This window comes from Myxine glutinosa, chromosome 5 (genome assembly GCF_964187855.1).
Source record: "Myxine glutinosa chromosome 5, kmMyxGlut1.1, whole genome shotgun sequence".
NCBI classification, from domain to species: Eukaryota; Metazoa; Chordata; class Myxini; order Myxiniformes; family Myxinidae; genus Myxine; species Myxine glutinosa.
The window spans coordinates 129,139,586-129,160,377 of NC_136265.1; the positions used below are offsets into that span (position 1 = coordinate 129,139,586).

A 20,792-nucleotide genomic window follows, 5' to 3' on the forward strand; every position below is an offset into this window, starting at 1 on the left:
TATATTATATCACCTTTATCTATCAATATTGTTGAAATGAAGATCAAATAGCTGTATGTTGAAATATGTTGAAAAAGTCAAAACTTTACACGGAGTGTACTTACTTTTTCACGTGAATGTATACCTGGAGATTTCATGGAACACCTTACTCCATGTAATCTTGAGAAAAGGACATGGAAAGGGTCTTTTAAACTTTTGCTTTGCGTTCCCAATCACGATCTATATTCCCCACGAGCCGCCATTTTTGTCTGAATCTTGATTTTCCCCACCGCTGAGAGTGCGAGTGGAATATTTAATTGGTCAAGATGATGTAAAATGGCATAATATTTTGTCTTGGTACAGCTAAACTAGAGGTTTTTGGAAGTGACAATAAGGCGATTTGTGTTCTGGAGTGTTCAAGTGTATAATTACATTTAAATAAAATAAAGGTTTTAAAGGCTGAAAAAAAAAATACTTTTTTCAGAAATTTACCGCCATTGATACACCGTCTTTTACATCACCTTATTTAACACGTTAGATTAATTCTTCCTGTCTGTTTGTGTCCTTTATGACGTTCCCAAAAACAGTAACTTTCCTGTTTGGAATGGTTTTCACTTTTGTTTCACTGCCAGACAAGCAGACTAAAAAGAATGACCTCACTCCTCTGTGCGCATGCGTGATCGGAATGAGATTCCGCATGATGCCAGACCTGCAGGCAGACTAAAAAAAAATACCTTACACCTCTGTGCGCATGTGCGATCGGGACAACATTCCGTACAATTCCAGACAGGCAGACAAACTAAATAAAATACCTTACTCCGTGCGCAATTTGCCAAATTCAGTCAAAGTACTGCGAAACTGCAGATTCATGTTCCGATTCATGTTGCGATTCATGTTCTGCGGTGTTCAAAGCGTAACATTCAATTGGAATCGAGTTGTTCCAATAATCAGAGTCTAACATTTGTAGACAGACAGACAAAGTGAACCGATTGCTTCACCCCGCTTTTCGCTTCACACGCCGGGTAAATATAGTTCAACTTATGATGGGGGTGGGGGTCAGTAGTTCTTAGCATGTAAGGCCTTAGCACCATTTATGGTCATATAGTTTACACGACTTTTGAACATGTATTAAGGACACGTGTTCGGGATAGATGTTTGTCGTGTGGTCCATGTGAGAGACACTTTGTCATTTGTAGACTAGAGAGGTTAAGGATGTCCCGTTACACGTCGCTATTGTTTAACCAGGCTTGAAGGAGACGTTGCAGCCGTCTCCCACATCCGGGCATGCCTTCCCAACCCCCTCGGGCACACCTTGGGGACGGAGGAAAAAGGGCCAGCCCTCAGACCTCCCACCGGTGAGGGGAGGCCCCCACAGCATGGGCACCTCTGATTGGCGGCGAGCAAGGCAGCGTGCCATGCGACCCTGCTACTTAACGGCCACAGTGCCCATTATCCGGGATTCTTCTTCCGAGATTCTGTCTCGGATTCATTTCATCTTATGCTCATGAATTTATTTGTGTTCCTTAAACCTGCATGTATGTCTGGTTCCGCTATCTTTCCCACATTGACTGATTCAGCTTATTGGAGACCCCTGGAGGGGAAAAAAATAAAAATAGGATGATCCCTCTGTTTGGCTAATGGCGAGTGTTAGACAAGGCTGAATTAGAGGAGCATCACCCCTACCATTCGGGAGAGGAACTGTCTAAATTTGGCCTTAAGCTGGCTATCCATGAGATATTAGTTCACAGTAGAGGTGTACTTCCTGCCTTTAATCGCTTGCAGTTTTGGTTGGAGCAGGTATCGGCTACAAAATATGCTGGCGGGATAGCATAAAGGTATATGCTCTTAAGCCTTCTATCTCTATCCATAAATAAACACGCCATTACCACCCATAACTTTCACCACAAAACCACTATTCATTGAACTCACCTGGGACCAAAGCACTGGCAGCAAGGGCGCTCCGTTCCACGGCTCCTGGAAAGGCCTGCAGTAGGCCTCGGCAAAGCGTTGCCACGTCTAGAAGGCTCCGGCGTAGCGACACTTCATTCCGATCAGACCAGGTGGCACAGAGCACAAACTCGGCACCACCTCGTCCACAACAGGTCCTTCGTCGAGCAGCAGCAAGTGATTGGCTGAGTGATTGCCGCAGGGATGGACGCAATGCATCATCACAGGCCAGGCAACAATGGCGGGCAGCAGCAATACGACAGGAATGGACAAACATGTTGAGCAACGATGTCCCTTGGAAAAGAGCTGAAGCCATGATGCAGAAGTTTTGAAGAGTGGGATTTTGAAGACCAAGTCAAAGGAGATGAGGAATCTGGGATTGTCGGACCTGTTGGCAGAATTCACAAGTGGAAGGAAATGATGCATCGTGATTAAAATGACTTTGATACAGTAAAAATGAGAAATACGTACAAATTAATAGACCAGTGGACAGTAATTGGGACATTATTGAAAAACCAATGAAATCTGGAGAGAATGTGGTTGAAGAGAATGAAATATGACATCACAACCCGGTGGACAGTGAGGGTTACAAAAGCACTAGCAGAAGTACCCGGCTTTGCTGGGTGGGGGAGAGGGAGGGGAGGGTGAGGGGAGGGGTGGAGGGTGAGGGGAGGGGTGGAGGGTGAGGGGAGGGGTGGAGGGTGAGGGGAGGGGTGGAGGGTGAGGGGAGGGGTGGAGGGGGAAGGGAGGGGTGGAGGGGGAAGGGAGGGGTGGAGGGGGAAGGGAGGGGTGGAGGGGGAGGGGTGGAGGGGGAGGTGAGGGGTGGAGGGGGAGGTGAGGGGTGGAGGGGGAGGTGAGGGGTGGAGGGGGAGGTGAGGGGTGGAGGGGGAGGGGAGGTGAGGGGTGGAGGGGGAGGGGAGGGGTGGAGGGGGAGGGAAGGGGTGGAGGGGGAGGGAAGGGGTGGAGGGGGAGGGGAGGGGTGGAGGGGGAGGGGAGGGGTGGAGGGGGAGGGGAGGGGTGGAGGGTGAGGGGAGGGGTGGAGGGTGAGGGGAGGGGGAAGGGAGGGGTGGAGGGGGAAGGGAGGGGTGGAGGAGGAAGGGAGGGGTGGAGGGGGAGGGGAGGGGAGGGGAGGGGTGGAGGGGGAGGGGAGGGGTGGAGGGGGAGGGGAGGGGAGGGGTGGAGGGGGAGGGGAGGGGAGGGGTGGAGGGGGAGGGGAGGGGAGAGGGGGAGGGGAGGGGAGGGGTGGAGGGGGAGGGGAGGGGAGGGGTGGAGGGGGAGGGGGAGGTGAGGGGTGGAGGGGGAGGTGAGGGGTGGAGGGGGAGGTGAGGGGTGGAGGGGGAGGGGAGGTGAGGGGTGGAGGGGGAGGGAGGGGTGGAGGGGGAGGGGAGGGGTGGAGGGGGAGGGGAGGGGTGGAGGGGGAGGGAAGGGGTGGAGGGGGAGGGAAGGGGTGGAGGGGGAGGCGAGGGGAGGGGGGGAGGCGAGGGGAGGGGGGGGAGGCGAGGGGAGGGGGGGAGGGGAGGGGGGAGGGGAGAGGAGCGGACGGGGGGGAGGGGAGAGGAGCGGACGGGGGGGGAGGGGAGGGGAGAGGAGCGGAGGAGAAGGGGAGGGGGGAAGGGGATGGGGAGGAGGGAAGGGGAGGAGGGAGGAGGGGAAGGGGAGGAGGGAGAGGAGGGGAAGGGGAGGAGGGAGAGGAGGGAAAGGGGGGAAGGGGAGGGGGGAATGGGGGGAGGAGGGGTAGGGGGTGGAGGGGGGAAGTGAAGGGGGAGGGGGAAGGATGGGGGAGGGGAGGGGAGGGGGGAATGGCAGGGGGAGAGGGAGGGGAGGGTGATGGGAGGGGTGGAGGGGGAGGGGAGGGGAGGGGAGGCGAGAGGAGCGGACGGGGGGAAGGGGAGGGGAGGGGGGCGAGAGGAGCGGACGGGGGGGAGGGGATAGGAGCGGAGGAGAAGGGGAGGGGGGAAGGGGATGGGGAGGAGGGGAAGGGGAGGGGGAGGAGGGGAAGGGGAGGGGGAGGAGGGGAGGAGGGAAAGGGGGGAAGGGGAGAGGAGGGGTAGGGGGCAGAGGGGGGAAGGGGAGGGGGAGGGGGAAGGATGGGGGTGGGGAGGGTGGAAGGGGAGGGGAGGGGAGGGGGGAAGGGGAGGGGAGGGGGAGGGGAGGGGAGGGGAGGGGGGAGGGGAAGGGGGAAGGGGAGGGGAGGGGAGGGGAAGGGGGAAGGGGAGGGGAGGGGGAGGCAGGAGAGGAAGGGGAGTGGGGGGAGGAGGGGTAGGGGGTGGAGGGGGGAAGTGGAGGGGGAGGGGGAAGGATGGTGGAGGGGGGAAGTGGAGGGGGAGGGGGAAGGATGGGGGAGGGGAGGGGGAAATGGCAGGGGGAGGGGAGGGGGGAAGGGGAGGGGGAGGCAGGAGAGGAAGGGGAGTGGCTCACGTTTCTGAGTTAAGTGTGATGCCGATCAGGAAGAAGAAGCCGTACTACCAAATTCGTACACTTCCGGAATTGTTTGATTTATATGTATTCAAATGTCTGGTAATTGTTTTGTATTTATTTATGCGAATGTGTACTTGTGTATAACTGTCATTGATTTTAAAAGGCTTCAGCACTATGGGGTTTTCTTTGGTTTTTTTAACTCCAAAAAAACGAACTTTTTTGTTTTCAATATATTTTTTTGTTCGTTTGCCTAAAACACTCCCAGGCACTCACTGATGAACCTCTGAAAGTTTGATGAAGATCCGTTCAGCCATCTCTGAATATAACGCGGACACAGACAGACAACTCACGTTGATATATATATATATATATAAATCGGGATTTAAATTTAATTCAAAAATTGATCCAGACGTCTATTCTCTTTGAAACATTCAAACCGACAGAGGTAGTTATTTATCACAGCATCTGTAGAAGTTTCACCCTTTTACTCAACTCCGTTTCGCTGTTATTTGGTGGAGCAAAAGATCAACTGAGCTTTATAGATATTTAGATTAGATGGAGAGCAAAGAGACGGATGAGGAGTAAGGGAAGATGAAAGCTTTTTAGGGATCCGAGGTGAAACATAGAATGAGGATGTGGTACCGGATGTGCGGTGTACAAGGTGGACGCTTTGTTTAAAAGGGAAGACTTTCTTCGGACAAGTGATGAGAAGTGAGTTTGAGGGGTTCTTGAAGAGATTTGATGGATAAGAATGGCGAGTCGAAGGGTTCAAGAGCACGAATGTCAGAATAGATGTGAAGACCGTTGCTGAAACACACCAAAGGGTTCTTCAACGGGCTTTATCTCTCCAGAAGTTCAACTTGTCCATGACGTCATACCGTGACTGGCTGGCTGAGAGGTGAAGCTTTTGGAGCAAACGCGATGGGTCTGGGGCAAAGCGAAGCACACAAAGTCTGCTTAGGATGGTCACCAGGACCCGATGGTCACCAGGACCCGATGATCACCAGGACCCGATGGTCACCAGGACCCGATGGTCACCAGGACCCGATAGTCACCAGGACCCAATAGTCACCAGGACCCGATGGTCACCAGGACCCGATGGTCACCAGGACCCGATGGTCACCAGGACCCGATGGTCACCAGGACCCGATAGTCACCAGGACCCGATGGTCACCAGGACCCGATAGTCACCAGGACCCGATGGTCACCAGGACCCGATGGTCACCAGGACCCGATAGTCACCAGGACCCGATGGTCACCAGGACCCGATAGTCACCAGGACCCGATGGTCACCAGGACCCGATAGTCACCAGGACCCGATGGTCACCAGGACCTGATAGTCACCAGGACCCGATGGTCACCGGGACCCGATAGTCACCAGGACCCGATGGTCACCAGGACCCGATAGTCACCAGGACTCGATGATCACCAGGACCCGACAGTCACCAGGACCCGACGGTCACAAGGACCCGATAGTCACCAGGACCCGATGGTCACCAGGACCCGATAGTCACCAGGACCCGATGGTCACCAGGACCCGATGGTCACCAGCACCCGATGAGACCCAAAACCTGTCCTTCCACACTTACACCAAGCAGTTATCAAGAGGTGAATCCACAAACACCACACTGCTCACTCTACTCAATGGTAGCCGCTCAGTGAGCGTTAACTCATCGAAATCTTACCGCAACATCCTCAAACATCGCAGGAGGAGACCTTTTGGACCGTTTGCAGGGTTGACTCGTTGTCCTCAGAGTTTGGACACGACGCGACCATTTCAACGCTCTCAAGATTTCCTTCCTTCCGTTTGTTCCACGTCGTGTTTCGCAATGGCCTCCACACCCTTCCCTGCCTCCTTTCCCCTGTGCTCCTCCTTCCTCATCTCATCCCCCCCCACTGCTCCCTTCGCCACTTCCTCTCCATTCGACAGTCGTTCCTGTATCCTCCTCCCTTTCCTCATTTGTTTGTCAATCATTCTCTTTGTCCCTGAATGATTCATTTGTTAAGTGCCCCTTGTCCTCTCACGTCTATCTGGTCTCCGGTGCAGTTCTTGCTTATGGTGGAAAGTGTGAGGCGTTTCGGTTAAAATCCAAGGAGTTTGGGCGGAGGCGCCTGGGATGGAGCGTGGGATTCGAATGGGAGATTGAGGGGAAGCACGTGGGGCTAGCATGGACATGGAGGTAGAGTGTGGGATGGGGTTTGTTAAATATTACACGCTTTCCCCCCCCCCCCCCCCCCCACCCCCTGGCCCCACCCCAACCCCAACCACTGTCAAGGCAGCTGTGGAAAGACCACTGGGTAAATGGATGTCCGGCCAACGCCTTTGGCCACGGCCACGTCCCCATGCCCATTTAACCCGTGCGTGTCCGTTTAATCTTGTCTTGTTTTTGTGTACAAAGTCGAGGCTCATGGAGGAGCTAGAACATAGAATGGATCAGGACGTAACAGAACAAAAGGGGGAGCAGAATAGAGGAGGGAAAACACAAACGGCAGGAAGGAGGAACAAAATAGAGGGACACTTGAACAAACAAGGGATGTGGTAGGAATGAGGGATATGGGGGATGAGGAGTTGGTGGGGTGAGCGGATGGGGGGAGGAATTAGGCCTAGGGGATGAGGGGTAGGGGGGGAATGAGGTGTAGGGAGGAATGGGATCGGGAGGAATTGAGGTGTAGGGGGGATTGAGGAGTATGGGGGGAATGAGGAGTATGGGGGGAATGAGGAGTATGGGGGCAATGAGGAGTATGGGGGGAATGAGAAGTAGGGGGGATTGAGGAGTATTGGGGGATTGAGGAGTATGGGGGGAATGAGGAGTAGGGAGGAATGGGGATAGGGAGGGATGAAGTGTGGGGGGATGAGGAGTATGAGGGGTGGAGGATTGGGAGGGATGAGGAATAGCGGGGATGGGGGGTTGGAGGGAAGAGGATAGGGGGATGAGGGGTAGGGGGGATGAGGCGTAGGGTAGTGAGGATGAGGAGTATGGGAGGTGGGGTTGGGAGGGATGAGGGAAAGGAGCGGAATGAGGGGTAGGGGGAAATGAGGAGTAGCAGGGATGAGGGGTTGGGAGGGATGAGAAGTAGGGGGGGGGTGAGGGATGGGGGTTGGGGGGATGAGCAGTAGGGGAGAATGAGGAGCAGGAAGGATGAGGAGTAGGGGAGGCATGAGGCCCATGAGGGGTTTGGGGGATGAGGAGTAGCAGGGATGAGGAGTAGTAGGGATGGGGAGTTTGGAGGGATGAGGGGTAGGGGAGAAATGAGGATTGGGGGAGGATTAAGGGAGAATGAGGGGTCGGGAGAAATGGGGGATGAGGGGTAGGTGAGGGATGAGGAGTAAGAGGGAATGAGGAATTGGAGGAAATGAGGGGTAGGGGGGATATGAGGAGTAGTGGGGAATGAGGGGTTAGGAAGGAATGAGGAGTAGGGGGGATGAGGAGTAGCGGGGGACACACGAAGTGGACAATATAGATGCAGTTACAAATTCTCAAGAAAGAAAAACTGGAAATTTGGAAGGAGGTGGGCTTGGGGGAATGGGGGGGTGGGGAGGGGGTTAATTGGGTTGGATAAGATCATGCTTTAAGATTGGGGACGACCTGACATGGTGGTGAACAGCTGTGTTGAAGACCTGGAGGAACGAATTAGGTTGAAGAGGATGTGGAAGTTGATTCCGCAGGTGGGAAAAAAGAGGAACGAATAAGAGGAGGTGAGGCGGCCTAGTCATCCTGGATTTAGGTTGTTTCACCAGAAGGGGATTGATGGTGGACCATACACTCGGCTTCATCATAGGATTTTCCGATGATCTTTAAGACCTCGAATGGTTGCCATGGCATCAAGTTGAGCATCACTGTCCTATTGGTTGTGCAAACGCACCTGGTACAGCTTGAAACAACGACAGTATTTGTGGGTCATTCTGGGTTCTACCAGCTACACACGGGGATCAATGTTACGTTTGTTTGAATCGCGTCACAACAGGAATTTAACACATCCTCGTTATTACGTCACAGCGACAACTTGGATAAGTTTCACAGCCTCGAACGCTGCATGTTTATAATACAGATCATGACGTCACACTAGTTGCCCGGCCTCGACCAGGTCTTGCATCCCGAATGGTATTAAAGGGTAAGCCCTTCTAGGCCACTGGTCCGCCATAATGGATAAATAATTCAAATAATAAGACTAGTGAGAAATCCCAAAAAATAAAATTAAAAAGTTTCACTTAAGTTTTTTTTTTTTTTCCCCAGAAAATCGAAGTATGGACCCCCAATGTATACCTTCAAAATTTGCTGTCGATCAGCCCAAGGCTCTCGGAGTAGTTGACAGACAAACATACAGACACCGCTCTGTTGTATACGAGCGAGCACCCCATCTTACCGACGGGAGTAATCTTATCGGTCCATGGTCGGTGGACAAGGTGCTGCGGCACAGTCTTGGAAATGCACTTTATAATTATTGTCATTTTTGAAAGAAATTTTGTTAATATTGTTTTGTATGCAGCCTGTGGCTGCTGGTTGCATCATTTTATGGAAGCACAGCTGCGCTGTTGATGCAGTGCCCCATTATCAGTAAGCTGGTGCTCATGTTGCTGACCTCGGAAGGATGACAGGTTGAGTCAACCCACCTGGTGTTATTTCAACGGACGACGGGGGATCAAACTCAAGACCCAAAGATCTTAAGCCACCACCAGGCTGAGGGTTCTCATAGATTGGTTCTCATGAAGAGGTCGTCATAGAGATGGCCTAATGGAGGGAGAGGTCATCATAGAGATGGCTTCATGGAAAGATCCGTATGGGAATGTTCTCATGGAGAGGTCTTCATGAAGAGGTCCTCATGGAGAGGTGCTCATGAGATGTCCTCATGTGCATGTCCTCATGGATAGGTCCTCATAGAGAGGTCCTCAGGAAGAGGTCCTCATAGAGAAGCCTTCATGGAGAGGTCGTCAAAGAAAGGTCCTCATGAAGAGGTTTGCATGAAGAGGTCTTCATGAAGAGGGCCTCATGGAGAGGTGCTCATGAGATGTCCTCATGGATAGGTCCTCATAGAGAGGTCCTTACGAAGAGGTTCTCATGGAGAGGTTCTCATGAAGAGGTCCCCAAGAAGAGGTCCTCATGGGCATGTTCTCATGGAGAGGTCCCCATGGGAATGTCCTCATGCAGAGGTAGACCTCATGGAGAGGTTCTCATGGGGATGTCCTAATGGAAAGGTGCTCATGAAATGTCCTCATGGGCATGTCCTCATGAGAGGGCCTCACGGGAATGTACTCATGAAGAGGTCATCATGAAGAGGTACTCATGGAGAGGTCCTCATGGGAATGTCCTCATGCAGAGGTACACCTCATGGAGACGTTCTCATGGGCATGTCCTAATGGAAAGGTGCTCATGAAATGTCCTCATGGGCATTTCCTCATGAAGAGGTCCTCATGACGAGGTCCTCATGGAGAGATCCTCATGGAGAGGTCCTCTTCGGGTGTCCTCGTGCACCGTTTACAGCTTGGATATTGGGCAATGAATTCTCGTCTTTTAAGCTTTGACTGCCATTCAATAGGCTTGTTCTGCGTCGTTTTACAAAGCAACAACATAACGCACAACACAATACAACACACAATATAACAACATGTGCTGTATAACAATACACAATAACAATACCAAGAACACAATACCACAACAACAACAACAGCAACAACAACAACAGTCGATTTGTGGGCGGAGCGATAGCAGCGTGCAACCGTCATCAAGATGGCGGACATTGTCATTGCCGAAGCTGCAGTTGGTGCCGGCAATGGAAGGTTCGTGTTGAATCAAAGTTTCATTGCAGGTTTCTCGTTGCTCCTGTCCGTGTAAATCTGTCTGTAAATTTGAATATTTTGTCGGTGTCGGTGTCGGTGAAGGTGAAATCGACGCGTTCGGCCTCGTTTCCTCCAACGATTCGGGCCTAGCACGCCGGACTAGGCCGGGCTAAGGCCTAGCGGCCTACATCTCGAACGTTGAATTATGTATCGTGTTGATATTGGAAATTTACTATAACATGGCGATTTGGATTTCTCTCTAAACGAACTAACATCATTGAATTTGAAGTATCGTTCATGTTAGAATTGCTCGTTCCCATTTCGTGCTCGCCCGAGCGTTCGTTTCCTTGGATTTGACTCGCTCTGTGTTTGTGCTCCTTGCGATGTCACCTGTTACCTGTTACCTGTCACCTGTCGTCACCTGTCACCTGTCGTCACCTGTCACCTGTCGTCACCTGTTACCGCATTGCGTTGATTTCGTATTGAAATGGCATCTTTTTGTCTTTACTCGTGACGTGTTGTGCAACCCCATAGTTAATGACTCCCCGTTCTCGAACTTTCATTACAGCCTTGACTAGTTTGCGAGGTCTCGCACAGACAGGTAACGTTGGTAAAATGTCTCGTTACCTCCACTACCGAAGGTAGATGGAGGTTATGTTTCAGCGTCTGTCTGTGGACAAGTTATCTCAAAAAGTTATGGACGAATTTGGACGAAACCTGGTGGAGACGATGGGTGTGTGACGAGGACGAATCGATTCGATTTTGGTGAAGATCTGAATATGGATTCGAATATGAGAATTATTTAATTTTTAAGTGATTCTTCACCATTGAGTGATAGGACTAAAACCAACATATAGCAGGATATCTCAAAAAGTTATGGACGAATTTGGACGAAACCTGGTGGAGACGATGGGTGTGTGACAAGGACGAATCGATTCGATTTTGGTGAAGATCTGAATATGGATTCGAATATGAGAATTATTTAATTCTTCATTGATTCTTCACCATAGAGTGATAGGACTAAAACCAGCATATAGCAGGATATCTCAAAAAGTTATGGACTAGTTTGGATGAAACTTGGTGGATCGATTGGGTGTTTGACAAGGACGAATCGATTCGACTTTGGTGAAGATCTGAATATGGATTCGGATACGAGAATTATTTAATTTTTAAGCGATTCTTCACCATTGAGAGATCGGGCGAAAAGCGATAAATAACATGATATTTTCAAAAGTTATGGACGAGTTATGACTAAACTCGGTGGATGGGTTGGTAAGGGGCCAAGAACCAGCTGATTAGATTTTGGTTCAAGTACGAATCCAGATCCGGCCTATCAGTGGATAAAAAAACATAAACTGTTCAGCCTGGCGGATGTATGCACTCTCTACCGAGTGTCGTTGTAGTTTGAGATCTGTATCTTGAACAGTCGTTACAAAATGATATACTTACATATTAATTGTCAAAGTCATCCTACACGTCATACTATCAACTCTACGTCATAACATCCCTTACTAGCACTAATAATATTCGTTATTAATGAAGCACATTTCAGTGGTTACAGGTTTTGCTCATGTTTTTATCTTTGCACTTATTACCAATGAAGGAAACCACATGACCGCATGTTTGCTGCATTATGATGTAGAGCGAGTATTAGGTATCGGTGGTGGATCATTGTTAAGGTATTTGGACTAGCATCGCAGAGGTGTTGGGATCAAATCCCGATGAAGGCAATGGTATTGGGGATTTGATTCTCGGCCTCGGTATGGCTCGTTCGTTTCTGGAGAACTGCCATGTCACAATTGGATTGTCTGTAAAGAAAATGCAGCTGTCTCACCTCTTTAATAACGACCTCCAGGGTGGGGGCAATGTTTGTACCACCTGGTCTGGTCTGCACATGCTGTTGGTCAACTCATTGCGGTTGACACTTATTTCCTTCCCTTATCACAGGAGGTTGTTCTGAATGACTGTGGACAGGGTCTACCCATCTGTGCGTGAACCTGAAACATATAACCCCGAGTGGACTGACTGTCATCTCTTGAGGTTGTAGTTCAGACCACTGCTGATTTTTGGAGGAACTCCTGGGTGTGTGACACCTCCGCCCCAGATTCCCTTTGGATTGTCCATGATCTGAAATTGAAAGATCGAAGCCCGGGTGATTGTGCAGGCGGCTACTATCTTGTATTCATGTCAAGTTTCAGAATGATCAGCTGGGTGATAAGGGAGGGGTAGAAAAAATAGCGAAACGTTAACGGACGGACGGATGGGTGGACAGGCAGATGGGTGGATAGATGTCTGGACATCATGACCCATTTTATAATTTCATCTCTGAGAATCGCGACATCTCTTTGAGAATTTTAATCGTATTACAACCCATTTTATAATTTCATCTCTTTGAGAATCGAGATGTGATGACCTGAAAAATGAAAACTCTGACCAATCGTCATCATTCGACATAGGCATAAGCCCGTGGTCGCCTCCTCCAATTATACAACACCGAAGCACTACTGCCCCTTTCGATACAACCCATCTCTCCAGCGCTGCCACTTTAAGTTATGATATTGCACCCTGACCAGCCTCGGATGTTGTCAACCCAACGATATTTGGTTGGCCGACCGAACGACAACATCCCTATGGAAAACTATCCATGAAAAAATGGAAAATGCACACAAGAGGAACAGAGTTGTGTGCGTACCTTTTGATAGATTGGTGTGAACTCATATGCTTGGGCATTAAAAATAATTAAGTCATGGGAGGGGATGAAGGGATGGGATAGAGGGCATGCAAATTCTCTATGTAAATGTGGATGTTGTAGTGCCGCTGCTACAGGGTGTATTACAAGTCGCAGCTCAATATGGAATCGATCTGTGTTCTAGTGTAATGAAAACTGTACAAAAAAGCATTGCCAAAAATAAATAAATAAATAACAAATTCCAACATTTTATTTTGATATATTTTGGATTTCTCACTGGTCTTATTATTTGAATTATTTCTCCATTGTGGCGGAGCAGTGGGCCCTTCACCCGATTTTGTGTGCTGACGCTTTAATTGTCTTCGTGTTATTCTGCTCTTGTACGAGCCTCAACGCCTATGTGCGTAAAAATGACATTTGGCTCATTTTAACTATCTCACACCCCTTGTAAAAAAAACCAAAAAAAAAAACCTTTAAAGGCCATTTTTCCCCGCAAGCGGGGGTTGGCCTTTTTCGGGGACCGTGGTTGTTGTTGTTTTTTGGTCCCCTTTTTGAAGCAATGTTTTACGGCCGGATGCCCTTCCTGACGCCAACCCTGTTTGTCGCCTTTTTATGACACACAGGGAATTACCAGTGAACTGGTACTCAATTTGCCGACCTCGGAAGGATGACAGGCTGAGTCAACCCCCCGGCGTTAATTCAGCGATCGATCGGGATTCGAACCCAGGATCCTTGGATCCTAAGCTGGCACCCTAGCCGCTAGCCCAACACCCGCTAGCCCAACACTAGCCCAACACCTTGTAAGCACTCCTATAAATAGCCTGACACTCGAAAAACCAACACGCACACACGGATGTATGACTCGTGCTGTGATACAGGATCAATGATTCAGTCCCACAACTACAAGGCCAGGCGATACCATTCGGGATGCAACACCAGGTTGAAGCCGAGCAATAAGCGAGATGTCATTATATGGATTTAAGCGTGTAGCACTCGAGGCTGTGAAACTGCACAACTAGTCTCTGTACGTAATAACGAGGACGTGTTAAATTCTTGTTCTGATGCTATTCAAACAAACGGAAACTACAAAACTTACACTGATCAGCCTGGTGAAGGTGTGTGCCCTACCGAATGCTGTTCTAGTTGCGTTTGTATCCACCTTGTCCACCCCATGCGTTCTCCTCTACCCCATATCGTTACCCGCATTCCTTGTTTGTCTGTCTCTGTCTATTTTCTCCCCCCGGCCCAGCTGTTGGTGTTTTCCCTCCTTCTGCTGTTCTTTTTGTTGTGTTCTGTCCTGTGTTCTAGCTCTTCCATGAGCCTTGGCTTTGCAAACAAGCAAAAAAAACAAAAACAACACTTTTCTCGATATGTTGAAACTTTCCATTCCAACACTTGGGCCCACTGAATGCTTTTTCTCGTAAGACCGTATTCCATAATGACCTTTCCTGCATCCGCCATCAATGAACATTGCACACCGTTTTCTGCAGTAACACAGTTATTCATTTATTCAGCATCTTCTTATAACCATCAGCTTAAATAGCTTAAAGTTTGTATCAGGACTTTTTCCAAACCTTTATTCACATATCCTTCCCCCCCCCCCCCACCCCACCACCCCCTCTGAATCCATAACGTATGTGAAAAATCCACTCAAAACAACACGCATGCGCTTGAATCACTTGTGGCGCAGTGTTTCTGGGAAGAAGAATAAGAGAGATGACACGAACCAGCTCGGAGCAGACAATTTCTTTATTGTAGGAAAAGGTTGATTTGAAACACACATTTAATATACTAGTACACCCGCTCACTCCGGGAGGGGCAGGAAGGGTCATTCCTCTTTGGGGTATATAGATTACAGCCGATGTATGGTCGGGTCTCAAGAACATTGGGTGTGTTCATTTACCAAGTTTCTTGTGGAGAGATCGCCAAGTGGTTTAAGCATTTGAGCAAGCACTCCATTCAAAACCAAACGGCTGGCTTGGCCAGCGCAAGCTAGCTGCTTGGTAAATGAGCACACCCCGGTCTTCCTCCCTTTCAGTTTCGTATGAAACAGCAGGAGCGAGTTTCAAAAGTTCGCTACGAAAAATGCCACGGTAGCGGCAGAAAGGTCCATGTTATTAACCCAACATTTGTGCGTTATATAGAGTACAGTAGATCTCGGCTCAGTTCTGTAAGTAAACCTTACTTCACGGATGTCAGGAATCCTCCAAATTTCTTCATTTAGTGTTATTAAACAGCATTAGCGACTGTTTAAAAAAGCTAATCATACGTGTTTGTGGTGTATAATATTTTTACTTCCTGTAGAAGCTGTTACTTCCTGTCCCACAGAAACGCCATTATAACTACTAGGGCATGCCCGTACTATATCTATATCTAAAATTATATCCCCCCCCCTCTATTTACATGAAATGGTTTGGTCCAAAGCGAACGGCTTGCGAGTGGTGACAATCCCCCCCCTCTATTTACATGCAATGGTTTGGTCCAAAGCGAACGGCTTCCGGAGTTTGGTAAAGAAATCGCCATCGCGTGCACAAACGCGCAGGAAAGCGAATGAATCGCAAATTCGTTTTTATTAGTTGTAAAACATAGTTTAACGCCAACATAGTTTGCAAACGTGAAATAAATGAATACGCTCTCAAATGTGCCATCCGAGGCAGAGTGTGCCCGCCACGTTCGGCACACGCGATCGTTCGCTGCTCTCTGATTGGTTGAATCGTTTTTTGGACATAGCTCGGTAAGTAATTGTCCGATTAATATGAAACCTTGAAAAGGCACATCCTCGGGTCCCCAGCAATATACCTGGCAAGTTAAAAGTATATCGGACCCGTGGTTGTCGAGAAACAGCGGTCACAGACAAACGTACAGACGTACAGACAGACAGACAGAGATTACTGGAATTATAGATAGAAGATAGATAAGCTATTTATAGACGTTATCCCTGCAGAAAAAAACGCCTTGGGGAAGTGGGACATTATTAGTATTAATATTGTTTTGTAATAACATTAACAATATGCGATTATCATTAATTTTGTTATTAAAAGCGTCTTTGGAAAAACGGCACGATAAATTTTCTTTGGAAATACGCCACGATAATGCTTCAGTCACATTTGGCTCGGCGGCCGTAGGGTCTAAAAAATCTACGGCCACTAGCAATTATAGGGCGGCCGCAGTATTTCCACGGTCACACAATGTAGCAGTCACATATGTTTTTATTTTTCGGGTAGCTGCACGGGGTATTTAGAAATTGTGGAGACCGAAAACGTGGGGGTGCCGTATACGGTCTTTGATTTGATGTCGCACGGTGACCTTAGGGCGTCCCTGCGGCGGCCATAGAATTTTCAAGGCAGACGCAAGGTAGCCTCAAGGTGCCCACAAGGCGACCGCAGGGGGGCCCTAAGGTGAACGTGCGGCCAGACGGATGGTAACGAGTGGGTATATATACCAGTTATTTTTCATATGTATAACAGCACTTACAGTTGTCATGGCTACGGCTTGTCGAATTGCTACGGCCAACCTCGAAATGAAAAAAGTTATAACTCCGCGCTATAATTCCACGGCGACCCCTACGGCCTGTAAAAGATAGCCATACGCCCTAGGGCCACCCTGAGGCCACCTCAGAAACTCTGTGGCCGCCGCACGTTTCTGTCAAGTTAGGGGGGGTACGGCCGCCGTATCCTAGCCGTAGAGCAAATGTGACTGAGGAGTAAAGCTAATTTAACATTTATATACACCTCAACGTGTAACCCCATTGACGGCAATGGTGGGCAAACTCGCTCGGGGGGGGGGGGGGGGAGAAAACCCCCATTGGGAGGGGGGCAAATGAATGCGCTACAACCATCATTGTGTAACCCTTCGTCATCCTGTCAAGTTTGGTTGAGATTGCATAAGTAACGACGGAATGTATCGCGGTAAAAAATTCATCAGACAGACAGACACAAAGGGCTTATTTTAGTATGATCACCGTGTAAAACACAAACAAATAAACCCACAGACCATCACAAAAAGAAATAATTCTCAAATTATATATATACAGCGCAAGTAAACAAGAATACATACATCCTAGAATGGCTCTCGGTAGCGCGCATATCTCTACCAGGCCTCAGTTTCCTTTTTGTTAGCCCACTGAAAGGCCTGATCTGCATCCGAGCCTGAACCAAAATCCTTGAAGGATGATGGTACATGTTTGATATTTTAAAATCTTTCTCTCTATTTGAAGGCTTAAGGTACCTGATAAGTTTTACATTTTCATACAAGGTTTACTTGTTTACATTTTCATAAAAGGTTTATTGTCATGGGGCCCGCAAGTCTAACCCCCGCTCTAACAGGGAAAATGGCCTTAAAATGCCTGTTGTTGGTGTGTTGTTGTATACAAAGTTTACTCTTTAGCTTTTCATGATTTATTTGTTTGTTTGCTTTTACCAGCGTCTCCAAGATTGGAACCATCTCTGGGCAGAGCATGAGCGAACATTGCAGCGATGGTTCAGATGGTGATCAAGCCACGTTACGTCACAGTAAGAAAAAGAAGCGCAAACATCACCACCACCACCGCCATCACAAGGCAAAGCACAAAAAGCATAGCCACGCCATTGGTGCAGAAGAGAACGAGGAGAAGAAAAAGAAGCATCGGCACAAACGCAAGAAGCATCGACGTAAGGTACACCCACAAGAAGAGCCAGAGCGGGTGCAAGACAAACCTCCTGTGAACTCTGTGGAGGCGGATCCTGTGCAGAGCTGGGACAAAGCGCAAAATGTGGGTCCGACCGAGGTGCCTTCGAGTAGAGTTTCTGCTCTCGCTGGTCCTTGTGTGGGTGATGTCGACTCGACCAAGGGGAAGCGTGCTGAGGATGACACTGTGCTTGAAGATCTGGAGAAGCAGAGAGCTTTGATCAAAGCAGAGCTGGATGGTGAAATGCAAGGACAAGGGAAGGTTCGCTCAGGAATGGGTCTTATCTTACAGGTGAGTGCCATGAGTAGCCAGTACCTTTATTGGACTACTGTTTGATTTCTGAGTAGGAGTGAATAATCATATTTATTTACTAGCAAAGGTACCTGGCGTTGCTGGGCAACACAGTTGCTTCATGATGGCAATGAGACAGAGAGGTGGGGGAGAGAGAGCGCGCGCGCACACACACACACACACACACACACACACACACACATACACACACACACATACACACATACACACACACACACACACACACACACACACACACACTTTAATTACTATGGATTTATATTCTGAGTCTAGTCTTTGACATTAGGATTCTTAATAGCTTTGGTTGGACTTTGTTCTACATTTTTACTAAGTCAACATTATAAGGATGTATTGTCGAGATAATCTGAAGCAATTGAAAACTTCCTTTGTCAATGCATGTTTACAGGGTTACGTTTCTGGATCAGAAGAGGAAGGTGAGATCAGTGAACGTACGGTGCCTTCTGCCAATGGTGGCAGTGACAGACCTGCAGCCATCCAAAACCATGAGCCGTCAGTGATGGTCTCCAAACAACTCACTGTGGTTGCCCCAACAATTGACTTGATGGAAATTAGGACGGAGAATCGGGCACCGGTCGAATCACCCACAGAAGATTGCCACAATATTTCCCGGGAGAAATTGCGACATAGAAGCGGATCATTTGGTGGGCGGTATGGTGGTCGTGATGAAAAAGGGCGAAGGTCAAAGTCACGAGACCGTCGAGTGCGTCATCATTCTACCAAGGAGGAGGATTATGATGATGGTGATGTTTCTGAGAAGTTTTGGTCTGATGAAAAAAAAGAAAAGGACAAAAAGGAGAGAGAAAAGAAGGAAAGGGGGAAAGAAAAGAAGAAGGAAAAAGAGAGGGAAAAGGAAAGGGAAAGGGAGTGTGAGCGTGAGAAGGAAAGGGTGAGGGAGGAGAAGGAAAAAGAAAGGGAAAAGGAAAGGGAAAGGGAAAAAGAGAGGGAGAAGGAGAGGGAGAGAAAAAAAGAGGAGAAGGAGAGGCAAAAAGAGAAAGAAAGGCTAAAGGAAAAAGAGAGGAAGAGACACAGTGAATTGGAGGCAAAAGAAAAGAGCTGGAGTAGCGAGGAAACCGCACGAGGTTTGAAGAAGGAAGAGAGATATGTGGAAGGCTTTTACGATGGCGAAGATGAGTCACGGAGAAAGAAGAAGAAAAGGAGAAAGGAAGAAATGTCCCCAGGTGCAGGAAAAGAGAACTTGTCTCCTCGGCGGCAGAGTGGCAGTGATGGTCGCCATCGACACAGGCACAGTGACTCTGACAGTCGACCTCGGGGGGATGATGCCCTCGAGAAGGCTCGTTCGCCAAGTGGACAGCCCAGCAACTACAGGAGCAGCAGGACATCTACAGATAGCAAGCAGAGGGAATTTGAACGCAGACGCAGTATTTCCCCAAGGTAATGGGACTTGTCAAGGCTGAGTGCTGATATTCCTGATTATCTGCATGTTTGCGGCCTTGGTTCTGGTCTCCTATACACAAGATATGCTCAAAACCTTTGCCATTTTTGCATCGATGCCTCATTTTATTGTTTAGTACAGCACACATGTGATGAAACATCACACTCCTTCTGAACGACATGAATCATTTACATGTTTGCTCTAACACTATTCATCCTTTCTTGATCATCATTTCATCCCTTCCCATTCCTCCATCACTTTATCTGCCTAGGCCAAAATCTCGAGATGGGATGTCGCACCGTTATGAGCGATCTCGCCATCGATCGCGCTCACATCATGGCTCGGCCGAACACATGAGAGAGAGGTCCGATTGGATGTTACGATCCAAAGACCGATCTGATGAACAAGGTCATCATCACGCAAGCCCTCCTTCACACCTCCAACCTTTCCGCCGCCGTTCCCGATCACCAATTGACCACCGATCCCGTTCTCCTCTGCGGCACCGCTCACCTCGACGCAGGTGCTTTGTTGATACGCATTGATTTTTTTGGGGTTTTTTCAGGGTTTTTTTAATTGGTGGGAGGGGTTGGGGTGCATAAAATTGTTCGATTTGCATGCTTTTTCAGCACGATGAATGACACTGAGATAAAGGATTCAAATTGCATCACTTTGATGGTCCTTACACATTGAAAGTGTAAGCTTCCATTCCAGATGCGTGAGTTTTGGCAACAACTTTTGGAATCGTTCCACTTTTTCAATGATTCCAAAACCAATGCTTTACCAGACTTGGTGGTTTAATAGTTAGCGCTTCCGCTGAGTCCAGGAGGCCGGCGGTTCGAATGTGACCTCAACTGGGTCATACAAATGTCTTTAATGTGGTACGTGCTGCCTCCTTGCTTGATGCTCCTAGCATTTATAAAGACCGTTAGCATAGCATAAACAAGCAACTGTAGGTTGGCGACCATTGTGCAAGCTTGATGGGTCTAATGGCCTCCACCTGCATCAAGTTCCTTGTAAGGGAACTCGAATTTTGCCAGTGCCTTCTTGCTTGTAACTTTGTCGTCGGTTGTTCCCATTGTGTGGAGCAGATCCTTTGACCGACGTCACGCTCGTGAGCGCCCTTGGAGGAGTGGCTCACGTGACCGTGACAGAGAGCGCCATTCACCGCACTCGAGGCACCGGCGGCGTGATGGCCATATGCGTGAGGAAGGAGATAGATTCAAAGGGAGTTTGTCCGAAGGCATGAAGGTGGAGCGGGATACGTCTGATGAGAAGTACGGCTTTTTATGAAGAGTTTTAACGCACGGAGACAGAATGCATACCACTGTGTACTTGTGGCTCGTTTGGTAATATCCGCTCCCTCTAGAAGCAAAATAAGGTGTAAGTACCTCCTCCCTCAGGCAGTGATACGTGGGTTAAATCACATGCACTATTCCACATGCACAAGTGAAAACTGTATGTCGTCTCCCCTATACTCATGGGGAGGGTGGGGTATTTAATGCCCAGGACCCCCTGACACTGGGTATCCTGAGCATGTATGAAAAATTTGATGGAGATCGGCCAAGCTGTTTTTGATTCTAGAATGTTCAGA

The 20,792-nt window shown here is 48.9% G+C and overlaps 2 protein-coding genes across 11 annotated transcripts in view; one reads left to right on the plus strand and one right to left on the minus strand.

Annotated features, from left to right (window-relative positions):
* Positions 1 to 6,239, minus strand: part of PXDC1 (PX domain containing 1) — a 29,862-nt gene extending 23,623 nt beyond the window's left edge. The window contains exons 1-3 of one of the 4 annotated variants that reach the window (XM_068116267.2): positions 6,030 to 6,239; positions 5,163 to 5,271; positions 1,909 to 2,314 (exon numbers count right to left, since the gene is read on the minus strand). In XM_068116267.2, coding sequence (XP_067972368.2) covers positions 1,909 to 2,242 — 334 coding nt within the window. In that variant the 5' untranslated portion in view covers positions 2,243 to 2,314; positions 5,163 to 5,271; positions 6,030 to 6,239. The remainder of the gene's footprint in view (positions 1 to 1,908; positions 2,315 to 5,162; positions 5,272 to 6,029) is intronic. The other 3 variants (XM_068116269.2, XM_078778691.1, XM_068116268.2) reach the window with 3 other exon arrangements.
* A 3,800-nt stretch (positions 6,240 to 10,039) lies between these two features.
* The window catches only part of PRP4K (pre-mRNA processing factor kinase PRP4K), a 45,384-nt gene continuing 34,631 nt past the window's right edge, over positions 10,040 to 20,792 (plus strand). For all 7 annotated transcript variants that reach the window (XR_010984443.2, XR_010984444.2, XR_010984445.2 and 4 more), the window contains exons 1-5: positions 10,040 to 10,120; positions 17,232 to 17,766; positions 18,194 to 19,200; positions 19,473 to 19,721; positions 20,290 to 20,475. Coding sequence is in view for 1 of the 7 variants with exons in the window: in XM_068116277.2 (XP_067972378.2) it covers positions 10,071 to 10,120; positions 17,232 to 17,766; positions 18,194 to 19,200; positions 19,473 to 19,721; positions 20,290 to 20,475 (2,027 nt within the window). In the remaining 6 variants the exon portion in view is untranslated. The remainder of the gene's footprint in view (positions 10,121 to 17,231; positions 17,767 to 18,193; positions 19,201 to 19,472; positions 19,722 to 20,289; positions 20,476 to 20,792) is intronic.